The 24,177-nt window shown below is 41.1% G+C and overlaps 1 protein-coding gene across 1 annotated transcript in view; it reads right to left on the bottom strand.

Annotated features, from left to right (window-relative positions):
* Positions 1 to 1,130: 1,130 nt before the first annotated feature.
* The window catches only part of SH3D19 (SH3 domain containing 19), a 108,114-nt gene continuing 85,067 nt past the window's right edge, over positions 1,131 to 24,177 (bottom strand). Inside the window, exons 11-22 of the mRNA XM_052654378.1 lie at positions 23,875 to 23,936; positions 22,733 to 22,997; positions 20,219 to 20,287; positions 19,910 to 20,050; positions 15,906 to 15,978; positions 14,814 to 14,944; positions 12,609 to 12,664; positions 10,200 to 10,402; positions 9,436 to 9,488; positions 6,516 to 6,702; positions 6,016 to 6,113; positions 1,131 to 3,081 (exon numbers count right to left, since the gene is read on the bottom strand). Coding sequence (XP_052510338.1) covers positions 2,965 to 3,081; positions 6,016 to 6,113; positions 6,516 to 6,702; positions 9,436 to 9,488; positions 10,200 to 10,402; positions 12,609 to 12,664; positions 14,814 to 14,944; positions 15,906 to 15,978; positions 19,910 to 20,050; positions 20,219 to 20,287; positions 22,733 to 22,997; positions 23,875 to 23,936 — 1,455 coding nt within the window. The 3' untranslated portion in view covers positions 1,131 to 2,964. The remainder of the gene's footprint in view (positions 3,082 to 6,015; positions 6,114 to 6,515; positions 6,703 to 9,435; positions 9,489 to 10,199; positions 10,403 to 12,608; positions 12,665 to 14,813; positions 14,945 to 15,905; positions 15,979 to 19,909; positions 20,051 to 20,218; positions 20,288 to 22,732; positions 22,998 to 23,874; positions 23,937 to 24,177) is intronic.

Raw genomic sequence — 24,177 nt, 5'->3', positions numbered from 1 at the left:
GGTTTAACAGGATGAGCCTGCAGTTAGGTAAAAGGCCCCTAGATGGTGGTAATGTTCTGAGTTAGGCTTTCTATTTCCCCTCCACCCCATAATTACAGTGAAGTATAAAGGAGTAGGTTAGAAAATTATTTCCTATTAAGTTCTGAAAAAATTCACTGCTAAGGATTCAATTAATGACATTCAAAATAGCACTGAATTATGAATCATATGGTCCAGTTACATTTGATATTAATTAAAAGGAATATACCACTAATGATTATATTAATACCAAATATCTCTTTGTAATTAGCCTATATCATCAGTATTTCCTTCTGGGTATATTTATCTAAGCTTAAGAAGCTAAACAAAAACTAAACAATTATTGTTACGAGTAATGATGCATAACAACCCTATAGAAAAATAAAATTTTTTTCAAATGCCAGTTCTAACAAATTCTGATAAATGTGCTGATCTTTTTCATAATGAACATTTCAGACTATTAAAAACCTGTGATTTCCATGAGCACAAATGACATTAATCTCCCCCCCAGTCATATAAGCTAGAGCATCTTTTAAAGAAATCTGTGGTCTTTTAGTGTTCAAAAGGGTAAGAATAACATATTAAATGACTTCTCTAGTTTAACCCACCAAAGGAAAAGGATTTGGAGATCCTAGTTTGCAGTGGCTTGGATGAACAATATTAGGTTTACAACTAAAATTCCTGAAAAGAGCAAGAGTACATTTCTATTTCTCCACTATGAAATTCACTGAGTATAAAAGTCATGGTCAATCAGTATACAGAATAAGAAAGTACCTAAGAAAACTTACACCATGCTATATTTTTACTTCTCATCAGCCGAGTAGGTAATAAATGACAAGCAAAAAATGTAGCATGATGGAGTGGAAGACATATAACTGCAAATTTTGTTTCAACGAAGTTTTTTGTCAGTAAATTAAAGAGGAAAGATATTTGGACCATAGTGGCTCCAAAATAGTATCACTATTACATGAAAGTTATCCCCATCTATCCAACCAACCAACCAACCAACCAACAAGCCTCTATTGAGCCTATATGGTGCAAACAGCTGGAGATAAAAAGATAAGATATCATCTCCATTCTCAAAAACCTCAGTCTAGTATGTAAGAGAAATGGACTTTGAAAGTTCAGTTCAGTTTATTATAGTGTCAAGTAGATACACACCTATTGCACTTATCATTCTGCTGACAGAGGCCAAAATTTAAGAGGAATATTTTTCTCCAATAAAGCTAAGTTTTCATGGTTTTCGATGTAAGATGTTAAGATTACACAGGCAAAGAAATATACTTCATGCCCTATCCCAGTCCCCCCGAGTCTCACCTTCCTGCTGTTACACAAGCTTGCTGCAAATAGGAATTTAGTTGAGACAATGCTTTAAGCCATCCATTTCTTATGAAATTACTCTTGAGTGATATTTGACCAGTTTTCTTTATTCCATCTTCTATACCCAAAACATGTTAAAAAAAATAGCTCCCATACCCCCAAATCAACTGTAACCATATACTGGGAAATGAACTTTAATCAAAGACAAGGTAAGTCTCTCCTCCATTACAGAACCCCACATGGTGTTCACATAATGGTTTCATCACTTAACTGCCTAACTTTTCAGACAATGGAAACAACAACAAAAGCAAAAAAGTGGCCCAGCATATGAAACTCTTCTCAAAAACAGAAGAAAGTTATGAACATTGTTGGGACAGTGTTTTACATTTCCAATGAAATTCTATTCCATTGATCTGTTTGAAAGATTGTCTTCAACCAATATATTTGGCTTCAGCCCATAAGCTGTAATTGATTCAGTTTCACAATGAACCACTTTTTAGCTTTAAGACTTTCATCTTAAGCCTGGAGTGCGTAACAATGCATAGCAGGAAAGTGGTTTTTTATTTACTCTAAAAACTGCAGGGATGAGCTGGGGGGAGAAGAACAACCCCGAAAGTATTAGCCTTCAGATTCTCAAGTTATTTTTAGCTCTGATTATATTTGGAAGAATGAGCTGCGGGTTTGGCATTGTTTCCCATCTTAACAGTTGCTCTGTATTCTGAGATATATATATGTGATTCATAATGTACCACTGTAACAAGACACAGCTTTTATATATTACTGGGGGTAACGCAAAGAAAATGAATTTTTCTTTGAGTACCAGTAATTGTCAAAAGAATGATTACAGAATCAGAAAATGTGCTTTATAATAACCCTGTTAACATAAGGTATACACAGAGGAAAGAAAGAAGTACTGCAGGTATGTGAAAGAGTTAGTTCTATTAGCAAGGCTTTTCAGGGTGGTTTTGGTTCTTATGCATCAAATTTTAACCACTTTCAGACACTGGGACCAAGGGAAAGCATCTGGCAGCACAGGAGCATTTGGTGACTGTGAGCGGCTTCCCCACATGCTCACCAAGGCTCCACTAGTCAATGAGCTGCTCCCTTCTGAAGCAAGGCTTTGCCCTGGTCATAAGGGTAACGCTCTCAAGCTGCTGGAATTAATTTGAGTGTCAAAAACGAAATTTAGGTTACCAACCATCGCCTGAGAGTTACAGCATGTAGAATAACAAATGTCCTCTTCTAAAACTGAAGCGAAAACGGAAGAAGCACGGTTGCTTTACTTGCGCCGATGAACACAGACGTCCAAGTGCAGTGTTCGCTTTGCGAGTGTCCCAGTGCAGCCCTGTCACCAGACGCTCTGCCGGCGGAGGGTCTGCCTGCCTTGCTCCTGCGTGATGTCCTCCTTGGTAGAAACGTGCGCGTGGGTTTCCATGCACATGTTTCTAATGGGAATGAAAGCTAACTACAAAATCAAGATGTTTTCTGCTTTCAGAAAATTCTAGTATACCGTATACAGCATCGATATTTCTTTCCGTTTAAAAAAATAGTGCAAAAACATATCTGATAGTCAAAGTGAGAGTTCAAGTGAGTTTCTGTGCCAGGGAGCACAGTCAAGCATCACCTTTAGCTAACTTGTAAAAACTGAACGTACGTTTTGGGAAATATTCCAGATTTTCCCATCAGTTCTCCACTCATCCAGTCATCATCGACAGATTCCAGCTCTGTTATTACGTCTCCAGCCTGTAGGAAAACAGGAATTGAAAATAATTATTAAGTTTCTGTTGAGTGCCCACGTTAAGCTGCTTCTCTTCCTCAAACCCCATTCCTCTGTCATTGTTGCCTTTGTTGCATTTCCAGGTTGTATTTTGTGCCCCTCAAATTCACCACTCCTAATCTAAAATTATTCTTTAATAAATAAAAATACCAGCTAACATAGTATATATATATAAAATTTTTCCCCAAATAATAGTTATTTATCAGGCACCCACTACGTGTCAGACACTATTCTGGGCACTGGATACAGCAATGAAGGAAGACCTTATTCCAGAGCTGGGAGACGAATAACTGAGCTAGCAGAGGAGGGCGGAAAGTGTGAGCTGCGCGCACTAGGGCAGTCTGGGGAGGCCTCATCCCAGGCGACGTGCAGAGACCTGGTGGCGCGAGGGGGCTGTATGCTCACTGTACGTGTGCCTTGTCCGTTTCCATGTGCTTTATGGGAGTTCACCCATTTATTTTCTTTTTTATCAAACTAAGAATAGTGAAAGTTAACTCATTTAAACAATACTGCAGTCCTAGAAGTGGTGCTATTATTTCCCCATTTTTGATAAATATTTTTATAGATTTCCTTATTTTATAGAAAAGGAAAACTGAAACTCAGAGGATTATGTGACTTGCTCAGTGCTGCATGTCGGTGAGTGGTAGAAAGAGGATTCAAATCTAGAGTGATTCCCGGGCCTATCCAGGAATCATGATGGATAACCTAATGTTAACCATTAGGCATGAGATCACCACATGATACAGTCTACCTTCTTACTTAGGCAGGCTCTTACTAACATTGCCTTTTCTCAGCCTCCTGAGCATCTTGTGCTCTACATCTATTCTTCCACATAACGCATTCTCCTCTGCCGTTTGGCGCATTCCACTCCTCCGTGGCCTCAATATCACACCGCAGCCTCCCTGTTCCTGACTCAGCACGTGATTGTCTTCACTGGGCTAGTCAAAAGGGCTGGGTGTCTCACTCCTGTGTGAGTTATACCATCTCAACAGATGAGGACATAAGTTTTCAAATTATCTCCTGAAACTATTTTGTTCTTTATGGTTTCTAGCCATTTCCTGGAACCTGAATTAAGATTCTGTAATGGTCCAAGAATACCCTGGCTACTTTTAAGGATATCTTTATCAGATTAAATGGATTTATTTGTAGCCCTAGGACACTGCCCTTTGGAAAACTGGTTTGATTTAAGGCCATTCTTAATGGAAAATGCTGACGATCTAATGTCATTAATTTAGTTTACTCTGCTAAAATGTGTAAAGACTCTGGCATCTAAAGTCTCTGTTCTAAGCTCCTTTTGGTTCCTGAGCTATAATCCTTGACTAAAGCTATTTTTCTTGGCTCTGATTCATACACACATATATGCCACATCTGTTTTCTGAGAGCTAGGACAGTTTTAAAAAAGTTTTACTTACTAATATTCTGTGGATATTGAATAAAATACTAATGATCAACAATACTGAAAATGGTACAGCATCCCTTAACTAAAAGACTCTAGAACTATCTTGCTTACAGTCAGGCATTTGTAAAAATGCCTGAAGACAACCTATTTTCTGGATGATTATACTGACATAACCTAAATGAAGGCCAAAACAATACCCCAAAAGTCTGAATCCAGAGGGTGCACTTGCAGTAACATTATACTTGAGGATAAAAGGAATTAATTTTGAGCCATTGACTTTCAAGATTGAAAAGGACTAGGGCAACAGTTTCTAAACATTTGGATTTTATGGACGAAGAAATTAAAAAGAGAGAAAGAAACATATAGGGTTACCAATTATAATTTTGCATAAGAAATATGTATCATTTACTAGTAATATTTTATAATGGAAATGACATTTTAATATGAAAAAGAAATTCTCAGAAGAAAGTAAACTCCATCACAAAACAGAAAAGTTAGCAACCTTATACTGACATATCTCAGCATGCCCACCTTTCTCCATGACTCCCCTGAAGCCTCCACATCCCCAGCCATCGCCGTTTTCCTCATTTTGTTGTAGACAGGTGTAAACCTAATGTGGGTACCCACTGTCTTAAGTCTCATCTTGTCCAATCACTCCTGGATACTTTAATTCCCTCTGTGGCATCCTTGCTCTGAGTATCTCCAATGATGGGGAATTTCCCACTGCCTGACAACTCTTCTGATAGCATCTGGCCCAATACCACAGTACTACCCTGGGTACTTTCCTCTGAGCACAATCCACCTGTGGATGTGGAAACAGGATCATGCCAGCATTCTGTTTATGATTAAGGTTAGGCTTTCGGCTTCTTAAAAAACCCTCCTCAAAGTAACTTAATCTTCTGGGATCACTACCCTAAAATCTATTCAGTATCTCTGTGGACAAGACTCCAGGGCCTTGTGAGGCACTGCTGCAGAGGCCAGCTGTAGTAGGGGCCACCTGACTTCCCCGCTGATTTCAAGACGTGACAGCAGCAGGCTGCAAGGGCCATGCAAGGGATCATCCCTTCTTTACTTTGGCTGAGCTGCGTGGCATCATGGGATCTTGATTCCTGAACCAGGGGTCGGACATGTGGCCCCTGCGGTGGAAGCACAGAATCTTAACCGGGAGACCACCAGGGAAGTCTGAGGACCATCCTTTACTAGGGCTTCCAGTGAAAGCTCCAGCATTAGTGAGCTCACATGTCATAAGGCTGAGGAATAAGGAATTTGTTTGGCAACTGTGGGTCTAGCAATATCAATAAGACTTTAAGTACCTAAATGATCTGCAAATACACATATGCCCTATTCACTTCTCTAATCTCATCCTTAAGAACGAGGGTCCGAGGTCCTTTCATTCTTGATCAATGATCAATACTCCATGCAAGTGTTCACCCTTCAGTGGAAGACATTTCAAAATTTACAGCTGCTTAATGCAGTTACAGAAAAAGATACACATTCTGACCTTGAAGGAAAGCTCATCTTCATTCTCCCCATGGAAATCATACAAGGCTTTGGCCTTCCTCCCCTTCAGTGATAAAGCAGCCATGCCTTTTGCCTCAGCTATGAAGACACGGAAAATTCAAATACAAAGAAAGACATTGACTAAAACACAAATCAAACATTTTAAGAAATCCCCTTGTCATTTCCAGGACATAATATTTTCAATTAATTTTGAATTTAACTTGCAAAAAGATGAAATATGTACTCTTAGCAGAAACAAAATTATAGAAAATATATTCAGGAGATAAAACTAGCCATTATTGATTAAAGGTATCTTTATCTCTTTTCCCCGCATAACTTCAACAAATTATATGCAGAAAGTTTGCATAACCTTATGAATTAACTTTCAAATACAGGCAAACAACTGAAATGGAGCACAGCCAGAGGGACAAGAAATCTGTATCATTTCAAAGGCCTTGGGGTCCCCTTGGCGGGTAAGAGCCTCCCGGGCAGCAGTGGTACCTGGGCAGGGCCTCACGAAGACGGCGGGGAAGATGCCCTCTCGGTCCCGCAGTCTGCCCTTGTACCAGTCGGAGTCCACTCGCTCCAGAATCAGGATCCGGTCTCCCCTCTTGAAGGATAAGTCCTCAGTGGTCTCTGCCATGAAACTGTGCAGAGCTTCGCACCATTCTCCACAAAGATTGTTCTCCTGTTACAAATCAGTTTGGTAAGAAATGTGAAATTTTATTTCAGATTAATTTTCACAAAGCTTAAAAAGTGGTGGCAAAAAAACTAAGGGGTCATAACATTTCAAAGTCTGAGGGCCACTTGAAATCACTCAATACCTAATGTCACTAATGAGTTTCAGAAATATAAGCTTCCAGTAACTTTTTGCTTAAAATTCTAAATGACACGTGATAAAATTTGTGACTTCTGCATTGTGGTCTATGACATTGTGTGTGCTAAGCCACTTCAAACGTGTCCGACTCTCTGCAACTCCATGGACTGTAGCGTGCCAGGCTCCTCTGTCCATGGGATTCTCCAGGTAAGAATACTGGAGTGGGTTGCCATGCCCTCCTCCAGGGGATCTTCCCGACCCAGGGACTGAACCTGTGTCTTTCTTCTGCCTTGGCGGGCGGGCTCTTTACCACTAGCACCAACTGGGACGCCCATGATCTATGACATTAGTTCCACTAAAAAATTAGAGAAAAGCTTATCGTATTTGTATATAATATTTATGACACTACGAAAACGTTCTGGCAAACAGAATTTTCCTTTTTTCTTTTTTTTTGGCCACACGGTGCAGCTTGTGGGATATTTTTTAATTAATTAATTTTTTATTGAAGGATAATTGCTTTACAAGCTTGTGGGATTTTAATTCCCAGACCAGGGATTGAACCCAGGCTCTTGGTATTGGAAGCCCAGAATCCTAACTACTGGACTTCCAGGGAATTTCCAAGCATATAGTTTTCAGTGAAGCTCTTTACCTAAATTAGGAAGGGTCAGAATGGGCAGTCTGTTAATTCCCAGGTCTTTACCTGGTAACTCAGCAATAAAGGATCTGCCTGCACTGCAGGAGATGTAGGTTCAACCCCTGGGTCAAGAATATCCCTGGAGGAGGAAATGGCAACTCACTTCAGTATTCTTGCCTAGAAAATTCCATGGACAGAGGAGCTTGGTGGGCTACAGCCCGTGGAGTTGCAAAGAGTTGGACACAAGTGCGCACACGACTGAGCAGTGAGCACACCACCTGGCTGAGAGGTTATCGGACCCCACGGCCCAAGTCTCCATCAGTCCACACTTCTAATTTTACAAGTCACGGTTCGCTCCACAGCTGGCAGGGTAACCACCTGGGGTGATGGTTCTTGCTCCAACAAGAATGCTTTTTGCTGCAAATGCATCATAAGAAGGTTCTGCTCTGTGACAAGGATTCTCTGCCAACTCAGATGGGAGCCCTGTGTTCAAGAAGCTCAAGCAGGGAGGCAAGGATTACACTGAGATCAAAAGCTTAGAGCCAGTTCTGTCACTCCCAGTTAACACAGGGCAAGACGTTTCACTAGGCTAAGCCTCAGCTTCATCTCAGGGCTCACGTGGGGTCAAACGAGGTAATGCACGTAGACTGCTCAGCACAGTGCCTGGCACATCTTAAGTTCTCAGCAGTTGATGGCTTCAAAGGAAAACAACAACATAAACAGACAAAAACCCTAACCCTGTCCTCTTGCTCCTGCACTTCAGAAACCAACTCTACAGAAGAGTACTTGTCACTCCTGGGAACTAGGGGCCACCATGCGAACACTTCCTTTCCAAGAACTGTGGTCACTTTCTTTCCTGTTTGACAATCAGTGGGGGGATGAAAGAATTGAGACACAGCCCAGTGACCCCTGACGTTGTGACAAACAATGACCCTGTCAGGCTCACTCTTCTAAAATCTGTCACAAAAAGCGATAGAAGTCACTCACATTCCTGTCCAGTTTGAACTTCTGAAGGCATGCTAAACACTAAACATTTTAATACATTTTTTCTCTCTCCCATTATAAAAATAATACAAATGTTCCTGAACATTTGGCAAGTTCGGAAATGTACGAAGAATGGGAAAAACACCCATCTATCGATAATGTTAACCACCTAGGGAAACTGAATGTTAACAACTTACGTACATTTCCTGCTCATCTTTTTATGCTGTATATTCAGTTTCACTATATGTTTTCCTCCCATGACATTTACTTTACAAATCTAGTTTTTCATGGCCTCAGAACATTTTCCCAATAATGGCCATATTCAGCTTATTTCCAATTTTTTCACATTATAATAACACAACTATGACCACCCTTGTGACTAAAACCTTGTCTCATTTTTCATCTTTAGGGTGAGAGATAAAAACAATGATAATAATAATCTGTACTTTTTCTCTTTTAACAATCACATACCTATAATTACTTGTTTGCTGCTGTTGTATTGAATCTTTGGCTAACTAGATATGTTAAACTGAATTTTACTGTTTCCTTACAAGGCATTTCTTTGATTACTGTAAGGTTAAGTAACTTTCTTGGGGACTTCCCTGGTGGTCCAGTGGTTAAAACTCTGTGCTCCCAACACAGGGAGGGTGGGTTTGAGACCTGGACAGGGAACAAAGGTGAGCAGCCAAAAACAAAACAAAAAAAACAAACCTTTTTTACTATCAGCCACTTATACTATCTCTTTCATGAATATTCCAATAATGTCTCTTTCCTCATTGATTTTTATCAGTGTTTGTATGTTTTTCTAATTCATTTGTATGATGAACTCTATGAGCAAGAAAGGGATTAATCACCTAACTATTTACCTCAAATATCTGCTACATGAATTAAAAAATTAAATACTTTTTTTTGATAATTATGATTTTAATAGTCCTCCCAGAGATAAAACTTGGCTTTCACCACAGTTATCTATTCAAGGAGCCTACCTGAGAATTTGCACCAGAATCTTCTTCTTTGGTCTTTGGTGGTACCTTTGTGCCTATATTTTGAAAGAAAAATCAAAACTTCAGATGTAAAGACCACACTGCACTGGGGAAAATCTTTCGGAGGAAAGTAGAAAGTCTGGGATTCCAGATCAGTCTCTTCACATACTGGGTGCTAGCTTTGCCAGGCCAGTACAAACCACCCTCTCTGGGTCTGTTCTCTTTACTGCAGACTGAAGGAGGAAATGCATTAGCTTATACTCTACAGGCCATTTCTGTTTAAAAGTTGATGATTCTTTTTTTTGCCATCTCTAATATGAAGCTTCCCTGATAGCTAATATGAACGGCTTCCCTGATAGCTCAGTTGGTAAAGAACCCGCCTGCAATGAAGGAGACCCCGGTTCAATTCCTGGGTTGGGAAGATCCCTTGGAGAAGGGAACGGCTACCCACTCCAGTATTCTGGCCTGGAGAATTCCATGGACTGTGTAGCCCATGGGGTCGCAAAGAGTTGGACACGACTGAGAGACTTTAGTAAAAAAAAATATGAAGCTACTGCAAATTACCTAAAACACAAAAACCAGCTCTTAGAAAGACTGCCACAATAATGACTATCCCCAAAATGACGAAGACCATTTAAAAATCATTTTTCCTTCTACCTTAAAAACTATGGCAATATGGATTATTATGCAACTTAAGTATTAACCTATTACCTGGTTTATTTGAATTAGGATAGTACGCAATAAAAAACCATATTCTCAATACTCACTTAAAACATTTGTACCAGAAGTGGGATGATCCTCAATGAGTTCCACAAAGTTAAGGGGGAAGATTCCAGATCTGTCTCCAAGTTCTCCTCTCGCCCACTCATCATTCACATACTCTTTAAGAATAATAATTTCTCCCTCTGAGAAACTTAACTCATCCTTCTGGTCTCCAATATACTCAAATCGAGCAACACACCTTGGGCCTCTGAAGAAAGAAGATCACATTTGTGGGTTAAACTAGGCAGTACTAACTTTCAAAATGCCTGGAAACCCTCATTTAATCTTTCAGTGAATATTTATTTTGTATTTACTTTGGAACAAGATATATTAGGCATAATTTACAATTTCCATGAAAAAGAATAAGCTACATTTCTAAATGACAGTCCTTACTTTGTAGATACGAGCCTATCTCACTCAGAAAGGCTAAAGCCAAGTTTCGAGTACATGCAGAATGCCAGATAGGCAGCTGGTGGTTGGTTTAGGTTGTTGCATCTTTTGATCACCTCTTCATGACAGAATCTCCCCAGTCTCCATGTTTTTGTATCCCTGGGCCACAGTAATCCAGGGCCGAGTCTGAACCCTCTCAGTCATAAACGCACTGAGTTGAGAAGTGTTAACCCTGAGGATCTCAGGGCAAGACATCAAACTTCCATGGCAGAAATGCAATGGGCATCAGCTGGGCAGGGTAGATGCTTAAGACATGTTGAATCAGTGAGTTCTGTATATAGATGAATGGTCTTCAAAACTAGGAGGTTCAAGGAAAACACACTCGGCACATTATCTTATAACATTTAATCTTATACCTAATACTGTTGTTTTAAAATGATTTTTGTATCTCCTTTAAAAAGGCTTCATTTCTGAGAATTGGAACAATCCTTAAATGATCTGCAATTGTGACTGATAATAAGATAAAAACAGAGATGAAACTGCATCCCTCAAAGACATGACTGTGTACCAAACCTTCGATTTGAGGCTTCAGAAAGGAAGTTTCAATGGCAATGACTAAGGAGAGGCAATTGCCTGAAAAGAAAAGGTTGGTACTGGCTGCAATCAAAGTCTGATTTAAGTCAGGTCAATGGATCAACAGCTATGAAAGCCCACTTTAAATTCAACCTGCTGACACAGTAAACACTGCTTAAAAACAGGAGAAAAGCTGAATCTGACACAGAATTGAACTACTGTGGCCTCAGAAGTTTTCTTATTTGTGATAACCTTTGCATTTATTTTCTGAAGTCCTCAGAGAGCATATCTTCTTATGTCTGACCTATTCAAAGACAGGTTTACTGTCTTCAGGAGGTACTGAATTCTATTAATTTGCTCATTTAACTGGAATATAAAGTTGCATTGTGGCAATGTTTTAAATCACAAAGGAGTTACAATGATGCGTAAAAGGATACATAAATTGGTCTTCAAACATAAAAGAAGCCTCCTCCAAATTAACTCCTCCTTTACTTTCTTCTAGGTCCTCTCAAAAACAAAACAATACAAAATACCTAGCAGATCTGCAGACTTCCTGTTTCTATTAGGTTTAAATATTTTCTGTTGTTGGAGGAGGGAGTGGGCTCTTGTCGAACACTCGGAAATGAACTCTCTTAGGAGACACATGTGCTGACAAAGCAAGAAGCTTTGTTGGGAAGGGGCACCCGGGCGGAGAGCAGCAGGGTAAGGAAACCCAGGAGGACTGCTCTGCCACACGGCTGGCAGTCCCAGGTTTTATTGTAATGGGGTGAGTCTCCTGGTTGTCTCCGACTCAGGGTCCTTCCTGGTGGTGTGTGCATTGCTCAGCCAAGATGGATTTCAGCAGGAAGGATTCTGGGAGGTTGGCAGGACATATTATAGGCTGGCATCTCTTCCCTCCTTTTGGCCTCTCCCAAATTCTTCCAGTTAGTTTTATAGGACATACAATGGGCAGGCGTCTCCTCCTTTTTTTGGCCTCTCCCAAATTCTCCTGGTTAGTTTTCATGCTTCTTATTGGGACCTCCTATTGTGAGACAACTTGTTCACGTGGTTATCATCATGCCTGGTCAAGATAGGTGGTTTTGGTCAATGGTTCCCTAACACTATGACAAAAATATTTGAACTTTCTAGAAATCAGTTGGTAGATAAATACCGAAGGCCAACACAAAATGCAATGGATGATGAAACCTGTCTATTCAGACAAGGTTAGGCTATGGGAAGCACCAGGACAGACTGTGGCTGTCTATATGCCCTATATTGGTACAGAGGGTTGCCACTATCAGCATGCTGCAATTTCATCAGAATTTTTAAACAAGTCGTTTTCCTCATTACTAAAAAGACATTCTGAGAATCTGAATAATCATGCATCTGAAGTGTTTAAGATTCTTAATTCTTTATGATATAAATGCTCACATCCTTTGTATTTCATGCAAAAGAACACAAGTAAAACTTACTTAACACAATGAGATGAGATGGATTCCCGTTTCCCATTTCCTCCTGGAACATCAATCTAGTAAAGAGAAAAATCAAGGCAACAATTGTATTAATTCAGATTTTCATAAGATAAATTTAAGGCTAAGTAATTAAGCAATTTACAACGGAGGTTAACCAGTTTAGCTAGGTATTAAATCGACAAAACATACCATAGATGCTAAAAAGGTATGAAATCCAGAATTTGGGTTTTGAAAAAACTCCACAACTTGTGATGTGGCCCTCCTTGTATAGCCAATCAATCTTCTTCTTATTTGCTGGAATAAGCACATTATGTCGTTCCCCCCTAACTGGGGCGCTCTCTCTCATATCCCCTAAATTGAAAACCTCAGGTGGGGAGGGCTTAGCATAGGAACTGGGCATAGGTGCTGTCTAGACACCCAGCCGAAGTGCTGGTTGAATTCTGCAATACTTCCATGACCCCAAATGAAATCCTCTCATCAAACTTGTGATTCTCTCCATTTTCACAACTCTGGGCCACTGTAAGCAGGGAAGGAAGAGAGGACTTAACACTCAGGGAGCATCTAGGGGTGAGCACGTTATATAACACCTCATCTACAAGGCTCAGTAGAGCTAAGTTGTGATGAAATATTTGACCATAATGCACTGTTGGAAAACTACTTAAAGCTTTGAGGTTTACATTAAATAAATCAGTGCCCTTCTTGATGAATTCCAAAAGTTTGAAGTTTTAAAACAATTTTTTAAACTTGCAGGCTTAGAAATAACACACCAATAATGCGGCACATGCAGTGTGACTGATTTCAGTGTGGTAACTGTGCTTTTTAAAGTACTGCTACACTGGGCAGAAGAAAAATGAGGAGGAGTGCTAGAGCCAGCATTGTTCTCAATATTAATTCAGAGAATGTGATTGGATTTCTCCAAATAATCGGGGTATTTATACATCAGACAACTTGTAAGACCCACATTTTGTAATTCAAGAGACTCAATCTCATTTATACTTGAAAAATATAGGTTATCTGTTATGTCTGTTTGCTAAGTTTCTGCTGTAATGGAAAATCATTTGCTTCCCCCTCTCAAATAAGCAGTTAATGCTCAACTATTTCGGTACCAATAAGTTATATCAGCAAATGAGTCATTCTCTTCCCATTGATATAAATGCTCGCGTGGCAGTCTTATTTCATCTCTGTGTTTCTCAGCCACCCAGGCTTAACACTCAGGGCTCTACCACAGGGCTCTGCTTTCACCAGTTAGGCTGTGAGGGTGTGTAGAATCCTGACACTGTAATATAATATTTCCCAGTCAGATTTGAAACTATTAAGTGAGAAACCATTCCCTCCAATGAAAGTACTTTAGTATTGCCAAATTTTTTTTTTTAAAGAAGAATCTTTTAATCTGTTAATTTATGGCTGAACTGGGTCTCTGTGCTGTGCGGGCTCTCGCTAGCTGCAGTGAGTGGGAGCTACTCTCCAGCTGCGGCCCACGGACTCCTCACTGTGCTGGCTTCTCCTGCTGCGGAGCACGGGGCTCGCAAGTGGGCTTCAGCAGTTGGGGCCCGTGGGCTCTCGAGCTTGGCCTTGGTAGTTCGGTGCACTGGCTTAGCTGCCCCAAGGCACATGAGATCTTTCCAGGCCAAGGACTGAACCTTTGTTCCCTGCATTGCAAGGTGGATTCTTAACCACTGGACCATCAGGGAAATCCTATATATATATATATATATATATATATATATTTTTTTTTTAAAGATGGAAATAAATGGGAATGGAAAGAATGAAAGAAATCAATAACAAAAGGCACTCCAAAGAAAAAGAGAAGTGGTACCATAACCTCGGAGAACAAACATTCCTATAGGACAATCCAGTATCATTAATTCTTATTTGCTGAATGTTTCAAAGAATTAACATATACCCTCAAGTGCTTATCAACCCTCCAAGAACAGCCAATTCACCAATGGACCTGCAGTAGCTTTTTACCTTAGGATTTCAGATAGCATTTAAGCATTAAGTTCTAATGCTCCATAATACAGTAATAATTAACCACTATTTAGTTGAAGAAACCTTTATTTCTGAATTTTTCAAACACTAAATGAATTAATGGAAGAGACAGAACCAGAAGCTAAGAATCTAGGCATCTGGTTATTTTTTTCAAACTGTGAATTACATAGACTCCACTGAATATGTGACCAATTTCAACATGCACAACCTACTTACAATCACTTTGACGTAGTTGGCCGGAAATACACCAGTCTGGTTTCTACATTTCCCTCTGTACCAATCTGTGTCTATTTTTTCCAGAAGATAAACAATCTCTCCAGAAGTGAGGCTCAGATCATCAGCTTGCTCTGTACGGTAAAATTATAATGATGTATGATCAGTTACCCTGGTTGCAGAGCTGAATAAAGCAGAGCACAGCACAGATTTACTTCTGTCCACCACGGTGGTACGTTCTACCGATTCTGAGAACAGATTATACTAATTGAATTGACTTTTAAACTATATTTTTTTTCTGGATATTGCTATTATGAGTTTCCCCTTTCAAGATCAAATGAGATATATTTACCAGGCACTGACTGATAGGGAATGGTTAAAAACACACACACACAAAACATTGTGCTTGCCAATGATTCTTCCCGTGCCAATATAAACGTCTGCTGAATATATATTTTAACAGTGAAACAATTTTATAGACACGGTATAATATTCATATGATTCTCAACCATGCTTAAAAATCATTTCAATCTCAAAATACGAAGGGAGTCCTACAGCTCTTTAGCATATAAATTTACTCACACTGAAATAAAAATCAGTCTACCAAGTGGACAAAAGAAAAGTTATAAACAAATCTGGAATTTATTTGAAGCCTTGGATATAAAAGGTACTTAAAAATTGATTACAAAAACATATATTTTCACTTCATCAATAATAGCTGAGCTACATATGTTGGTTTTACAAGCCTTAGCAGAAAAGAACTTCACTTATTAAAGCTGAATTAATTTCATTATGTTGGGAAAGAGTTAAACAGTTTTCAACTGGTAGGCAAGTTGCTATTTGTTCCTGTGTAAGGGAAACACTCTCTCCTCTCTCTCTCTCACAGGGAGTCTCAAAAGCAAAGGTACGCAGGTAAGCTTTCTGGCATGGCCGGGTGCAGTCAACTCTTCCTGAAGGTGGGGTGATGGATAAGATGACCTGTCCAGGGCCCCATCGGTACAGAAAGGGAAGACAGATGTCCTTGAGAGGTTAACCTTGGGAAGATGCCCGATACCGGATCCTAAGGTTCTACCACTGTATCATCTGTGTCCTCACCTGCTGGGAAATCATGAAGAACGATAGCATGAGGGGCACCACTGTCAACAGGCTTCTGAGGGCAGCTTGGGTCCTGAGGGAGAGACAGAGCAGTGAATGGAGTGTGCATGATGGATGCTGGGTTCACTACTCACTTGGAGACCTTTTTTTCCCCTCATTGGGGTCCTCTTGACACAATTACATTATGAGTACAAGATGCAAACCACACAGCTGAGCTAAACAAGAGAATCATGACCAAGTGGAAAAGGTGTGAATCCCTGCTGGAGGAGAAGAGAAATAACCCTCAATTATGATACCCCCCCCCGCGCAGAGTCGGACATGACTGAGGCGACTTAGCAGCAGCGGCAGCAGCAGCAGCAGCAGCCAGCATTTTCCTTAAACTGAGACAGTAAACAAAAGGAAATTAAACTTCAGCTTTTGTTGGTTGTTTTTTGTTTTTTAAAGCAGTATCTATTCTACCCTGAGGTAGTCATTTTTACCTCTTTACCTTTCAGGGATCGCTTTTTCCATAAACTATGATCAGGACTAAACCTAAAGAACAAGACCTTAAAAGTACTCTCTTCATTAAGATGGAAAAAGAAGGAAGTTCTGCAATTTACACGCTTGCCTTTTATAATGAAAAGAGCTAACGACTTTTACCAAAGTATAATTCACAAAAAGTAAAATCCATTTCATTTATTACCACTTAACTGAATGTCTTCCCTAATTTGAAAGCCAATGCTACCTCCCATGCCTAGTCTGGATTTTCTATTTAATCTGAATGGTTTATTCAATAGTAATTCTAAGTAAATTAGCAAAGAGAAGTCAATATTCTCCACCCATCTAACCAGCTGCTTAGACTGGCCAGAGGAGAAGCCAAATTTGAAGAGTGCCTGTTTCTCAATGACAAGCACTTGTCATCCACACCGTCTTCATCATCCAATCTGACTGATGGATATTATTTGGAATTATGACTTTATTTGATTCTTAAATGAAAGTGACTTTTTGCGCCTTTCTCGTCTCTTCCTTCCTCTAATGGCTCCTGCCCACCAGGGCCTGCCCCTCTCCTGACCATGGTGTTCAGACCTCAGGGGTCGTGGTCCACTCCCTCCACGTCCGCCCTGCAGCTCCTTTGCACAGCTCTTTTCTGAATCAACTGTAAGGCAGCTGCGGAGGCACGCTGCCTCCTCTCATGTCAGCTGAACATAATACAGGAAGGGCTAAGGCAGCTTGGTGTATTAGTTTACCAAAGCAACACCAACATTTTCTTAGAGGCTGCTTAGTGCTTTTTCTTAAATAAATGGGCATAATGGGAATTTCAGGGATTGTGGAAAGGAACTATGAGATATGTCAAGCCTGGAGGGGCTTTAAAAATTACTATTTACCCAATTTAGTATATGTGTGGTTTTCATTTTTTTCTGATTTACGTCTGTAGACAAAGGGATGACTGCTCCAATAGATGGTGTTAGGCTAGATGGCTTTACATCTGGAAAAAGTGAAATCAGAGGCCTACCCCACACCAAACATAAACATGGGCCTGCAGAAGGACCGAGGCCTACACACCAGCCAAACAGGGTAGAAGTGGGACAGGAGGCAGCCTGTGCCTCCTGCGCCCCCTCCCTGCCTCCTGTGCACGGCTGTCCCTTTGATGCTGCTCATCACCTTGGCCTGGCAGGTGAAGGGTGAGAGGGCAGGTGAACGGGGCTGGCCACAGAGGCAGGAACAACTCAGGGGTAGGAACACACCATTAGAGTGGGTATCCGGGAGGAAAATCTAACATATTTCAAAGTTCTTTCTAGTATGACTATAATAGCTAATACTAATGAGTAATGAGAATAGTTAATATACACTGTTTGCCCACTATGCACTATTCACTATACTAAGCACTTATAGGTGCTAAATTACCTAAATTAATTAGCTCATTTAATTTTTTAAGGATTTTTGAGATATAAGGCACATGCCATAAAATTCAAGCATTTAAAGTGTACCTAATTCTAGCATATTCACAGAATTGTGTGACTATGACCACAATCTCCCGGGGAAGGCGATGGCATCCCACTCCAGTACTCCTGCCTGGAAAATCCCATGGACGGAGGAGCCTGGAAGGCTGCAGTCCATGGGGTCGCTGAGGGTCAGACACGCCTGAGCGACTTCACTTTCACTTTCACTTTCATGCATGAAATGGCAACCCACTCCAGTGTTCTTGCCTGGAGAATCCCAGGGACGGGGGAGCCTGGTGGGCTGCCATCTATGGGGTCACACAGAGTCGGACACGACTGAAGTGACTTAGCAGCAGCAGCAGCAGCAGCACCACAATCTAACTTTAGGACGCATTTATCATCCTCCAGAAGCCTCCCACCCATTGGCCATCACTCCCCCTCCCCCTTCCCCCAGCCCTGGGCAACCATTAATCCACCTTCTGGATTTACCCATTCTGAGCTTTCATATAAATGGAATCATAACGATAAATCAATTCTATAATCAGCTCTGAGGATTCTCATATCTATTTCACACATCTATAAAATGAGGTTCAGAGAGGGCTGGGAGGGGAAGTGAGACCCGCAGCTGTGAGAGCCACGCGCAGTGACGATCCCTGCCTCCCTGCTCGGACAGCCCAGCCTCAGCTCATAACGTGCAGTGTCCTCTGTAGACCAAGGCAGGGGAGAGCGTAACACAGTTTGAGGGATATTTACCTTCATACTAGGCTTTCAAGTAGGTTTTACTTTTCTGAAAAGGGTAATGTTAGCCACGACCCAGAGCCTAAGACAGGCCCCACTTGGGTTTCACCAGCTGTGGGTCACTGGTGGTCACCTTTCGGCAAGTCTATGGCACAAGCATGAGTAAGGTAATGCTCCAAGTGACAAAACCGTGAATGTTTATAAAGAACAACTTGTAATTTTTTCAGCTTCTATTTTTCATCAAGGAAAGCTTTCTGACAGTACAATCCCCGTGGCTACCCACCAGTGTGTTCAAAAGAGAGGAAGAACAGGGTAGACAGACGGGTAATGCTGCCTCAAAACAAAGAGAAAATGAGCAACAGAAGAACTTTCCCCGTGTGAACTGAAGTCAGAAATTTCAACATTCCAGCTGTAGCCAGCATAGCACATATCTTCTCTGCTCTCCAAAATTCGAATCTTTACTTTCTTAGCAAACCTCAAATGACAGACTGCCTTCCAAGAACTGGATGAGATTACAAAAACTAGGATGGATGACAAACCAAACACTTCAACTTGGCTTAAATGACTGACAGGTCTCATTTTTCATGTTTGCCGCATTACCTAAGAGACAGTGAAAATTTAACTGGACACCCTAAGCAGCTCTTTAAAAATAGGCCTCTGTAAATTGTTCAATGGCGTTTTTCTTGCTCAACAAATGACCTTCAATAATCATTGTATTCTCCGAGGCTCCACAGATTTGTTAGGCCTAAATAGTGACTTCAGAGTGCTGTAACATTTCATTTCATTATTTTATGAGCTATGATCAGAGAAACAAGGTCTACACTCATCTTAAATCTCACAGGGAAGCTTTTTAATGTCAGCCTTTATAGGGCCCTCTGTAAAATAATTATCCATTCTGCTAGAAAACCAATCTCTCGTACTTTGGTAAATGTATTTACATTATTTCCAAAGTAAATAGCTCTCACAGTTGAACGTGAACGGCTGCGTGTCCTGGATGCTGTAAGTCAGCGTGATACCAGTTGAACGTGAACGGCTGCGTGTCCTGGATGCTGTAAGTCAGCGTGATACCAGTTGAACGTGAACGGCTGCGTGTCCTGGATGCTGTAAGTCAGCGTGATACGAGGAAGGCACGCCATGCGGTGGTCACTCTGCGTCAGAGTGACTAGTCTGGCAGTGGCAAGGCTCTTAGAAGTAATTTATTCTTAAAATGGAATAAAACGCTACTGTAATTTTTACTCTGGTTAAAATAAACGTGCTAATAAAAACCTGAGGATGAGCTATAATGAACAGTTCTATGAAACGTGCTGCCACGTGTGATATGAGAATGGTACACTATCAATTCCTCACGTTTGGTCTGCTGCTAAGATGCTCATCAAGTGGCGTGACGATCTTCATCTGAGACAGGTGAACTCTGCCGGCATCGTCTCCCTTCCGGCACTCCAAGTAGTTACCTTCTGCCTGCTTCAGTATCACCAGGACGTCCCCACGCTGTAAGGTACAATACCACTCTCTGAAGCAATTATTATTTAATAAAACATTATTACTTTTCCACATTTTAATCTTTGGAGCCTAAAGCATTTAATAATGTGTAAAACAGTAACAGAGGCCAGCAAATTTTTAAAAAAACTTGTCAGTAAAGAAGGAGCTCTCTTTTACCTTACAAGAAAGTTCTCCAGGGTTTTGCGGGATGACATCTTCATTGGCAATTCCATGAGGCACAGACAGCTTGAACATAAACCAATATAAAGGATTATTCATAATCAAATAACTGCGTCCTAAGAGGCCAATCAGGTGGGGATTTGGCACATGTGCCTGCAGCATAACTTCCAGCAGGTAAACTCTTCACTCAGCTTCCGCAAGCTCAGGATCTAGTTGGCGGGGCTGCCGCTTCTCAGGACACGCAGAGTCCTCGGGGGCCTGGGGCTGAGCACACAGGACTCAGGGGCTGAAGGCGGCCTAAGGTGCCCCTTCACAGTCACAACCGGGAAGGCCCACTCCACCAGGTTCCCAGAGCATCATGAGGGCGAATGCTCGGCACTGACCTCACAGCCTGCAGTTCACGGGGACAGACGAGGGACTGGACAGGCTGCTTCTACCTGCCTTTAATCTCTCTCCGTGCAGTCTCTCTGGTGCAAGTGTCTATTTAAGCCCATTTCACTGCCTGACCTCAGTCATTCCTGGTCACTCAGCCTTGTCTGATCTTAGAATGGCTTTTACGTGTCGCCTGTTCTGGCCAGAGGACTCTGCTCCCTGCCTTGGTAAATTCCGGCTGATGAGCACAGGTCAGAGGGCTGTACAGTACAAAAGGTGTACCCAGGAGATGATCACACAAGCTCATGTACAACAAGGAAAGGGAGGCTACACTTGGGAGCAAAGACACAGAGCATAAGTGCGCAGCCCCAGGAGGCAGGGAGGGTGGGGCGGCTTCCAGCAGCTCTGTCAGAGCTCCAGGGTGCCAGAGGTGACCCTGGGGGGCAATTTAATGGTGGGGCAGCCACAGGACAGATGAGGGGTTTAAGGAGTTACTTTGTAAAGAGACATGCTACTCTAATATATCATCATTTTGATTTATTAATTTCTTTACTTTTCTGGCCTGGAGAATTCCATGGACTGTGTAGTCCATGGGGTCGCAAAGAGTTGGACATGACTGAGAGACTTTCACTTTCACTTCACTTTTAAGTTATTCAAATGCTTTATTAATATTATATAGCTATGCTAAGACTGATAAGCAAAATTCGATACCCCCAATGAGGCTCTTAACATGGAACAGCCAGTGTAAGTAGAGACTTTACAATTAGTAACATGACTTTCGTTCTCTTTTTTTGGCTGCACAGGCTGGGCTTTGTGAGAGCTTAATTCCCCGACCAGGGATTGAAGCTGCGCCCCTTGCAGTTCAAGTGTGGAGTCCTAACACTGGACGCCAGCGAAGCCCTGTAATGCTCTTTCCTTAGTGGGGCTTAACGGCAAAGAGTGTGGGCCTAGACCAGTCCGTCTGGGTCCAAACCTTGGCTCCATCATTACTGGCTTTGTGATCTTTCCTTAGTGGGGCTTAACGGCAAAGAGCATGCGCCTAGATCAGTCCGTCTGAGTCCAAACCTTGGCTCCACCATTACTGGCTTTGTGATCCTGGACAGGCTATTTAATCTCTCTGAGTACTATTTTCTTCATCTGCATAACACACATAATAATAGTATCCACTTCACAGGGTTGACGTGAGGAACAAATAGTCGTTTAATATATATAAAGTGCTTCAAACAATGTCTGACTCATGAGTACTCAACATATCACCTGCTGCTTTTATTAAGTAACCCTATCCCAATTAAAATTTTATCAGTTTAAATGAATATGAATACATATGAATATCCTAGCTCCTTCATCTCTGTCTATACCATTCCCTTAAGCAGAGGGAAAAAAATCCTGAATGGTTTAAAATGAGAACAATTTCCAGCTCAATGATGGAACTATAGAACAATATGAAATGAATAAATGCTGTTGTTGTTAAGAGCTACTGTTGTACAATTGTTTAAAAAGTGCCAACACTCCTGCTTCTTATCATTTTAATTTGCTGTAGATTTCATCAGGTTAACCTGACCAAAGTAGAGAGAACACATCAACTCCGAAGACAAAGGCTTAAGGGCACAGGATAAGAAAAACATTCAGAGAGAATAAAATTAATATCTCAATGATCTTGATTATTGATGAAAACTTCCAACTGGTAACTATTAAATGGACCATGATAATCAGATTTTTAAAAGTGTAAAATAAGGGAAAAACCATTTTAATAAGAACTTTCTTTCCACTTCACTTCAAATTTTAGTCTGTGGGCAAGGTAGATATAAGATATAAACTATACTGAGATGTGAATATAATATCTGTCAGATACTCCCATCAGTACAACCTACTGGGTCAGGTTTTTCAGAGTTTCTGTTTGGTCAACCTAGACAGCACGTTGCAATCCCTGTCTGCCCTGCTTCCTTTTCCTATGTTTTTCCTAATAATGAAACTGTGCTTTAAAGACTTAGGTTTTATCACAGCCTACTTCTCTAAAGCACTCTAGCATCACGGGGCAATTATACATTTGTCTCACCAACTTTTTCTAAGGAATAGGGGTCTTATATATACTTTAGGACAAACCTCTGGACCAAAACCATTTTTAAAAGCTACACTTACCATGTACTTCCTGTAGAGAGGGTGTCCTGGTTTGGGGCGCGGGGGCAGTACTGGATCTTGATTTTTAAAGACTTGACTCTTGGCTTTTGAGAGTCCAGGTGCCAAGTTACTTGGTTTTTTCTGAAGATCCATGTCAGAAGAAGACCGATTAAAAGGCAGTTTTTTATTTGATGTTCTGGTTGCTGGAAGTTTAGGGGGAGGTGGTCTCTCAGGGGCCCCCTTGGGAGGAGGCTGTCGAGCTGATATGACTTTTCCATTTACAGGCCTGAAATTCAATGTGGCAGCTGTGAGTCAGTGTTTGATCGATAGTAGGTTCTGCTTTGTCCTTTCTTACACACACACACACACACACACACACACACACACACACACACACACAGAGCTTTCTGCTAATGTAACACCATTTACTGAAACATGCAGGGTATGCTATTTTTCAGCAAATGACTGCTGCATTAAACATTATATTATTAGAAGAAATGCCATGATGTTCCAGCTTCTTCTTATCTTGCACTAGAGATTCATTAGTTCAAGACAAACAAGCATTTACTATCATGAGCTCTCTAAGGCCCCATTTGCTCTTAAACACACCATGACTGTTTCAGAAAACTAAGCACCTTCTACCAAAGCCTGAGATGAAAAGCTTATAATAAGATATCATGGAGATGTGATGGCATCTTCTAGATTATTAGGAAGGAAAAAACAAACTCTAATGTTCATGTCCTAGGAATCATTATTAAAACTCTAATTTAGATTAAAACGAAGAAAGCTAGTTCTGAAAATAGGATAGCAACACCAACTCAATGGATTTGAGTTTGAGCAAACTACAGGAGATGATGAAGGACAGGGAGGCCTGGCATGTTGCAGTCCATGGGGTCAAAAAGAGTTGGACACAACTTAACAACTGAACAACAACAATAGAGATTCGTGTGTGTGCTCTGTGAGTTGTTAGATTGTGTTAAACAAGAAACAGAGATTCCTACAACCTGCTGTCAGAAACAGACTGTGGGCTAGTGGCCTGGGTAAATTTGTGACTTATTTCTAAAAAAAGATAGAAGGGCAACGACATGGGAAAAAAAGTCTGGTCTTGGAGTCATTAGATTTTCTTTAACTGACTTTTTAGAGGTTTTCCCATGCTTACCTACCTGGGTGGCAACCTTGGGGGTCCTCGCCCAGAACCTCCTGATTGACCAGCAATGTCAGATTCCTGAAAGAATCAGAGAATGCTTTTTAGTTAAGGTTAATCTGAAACAAGAGCTTGTCAAGAAGAATTATAGACAAATTTTTGGCTAGATCTCTAAGTGGAAATGTAGCGGAGTTACAGAAAGGAGATTAAAAGAGTCTTCTCGTCTCTGTCCTCACTGTCCAGGTCACAGTGCAACTGAGAACAGAGAGGGAGACGCCAGGGTCTGCTGCTGTGGGCCATGGCCCACCTGATGGCACTGGTA

Source organism: Budorcas taxicolor, chromosome 17 (genome assembly GCF_023091745.1).
Source record: "Budorcas taxicolor isolate Tak-1 chromosome 17, Takin1.1, whole genome shotgun sequence".
NCBI lineage: Eukaryota > Metazoa > Chordata > Mammalia > Artiodactyla > Bovidae > Budorcas > Budorcas taxicolor.
The sequence above is the reverse complement of the archived record's forward strand: the minus strand, read 5'-3'. Positions and strand labels throughout refer to the sequence as shown.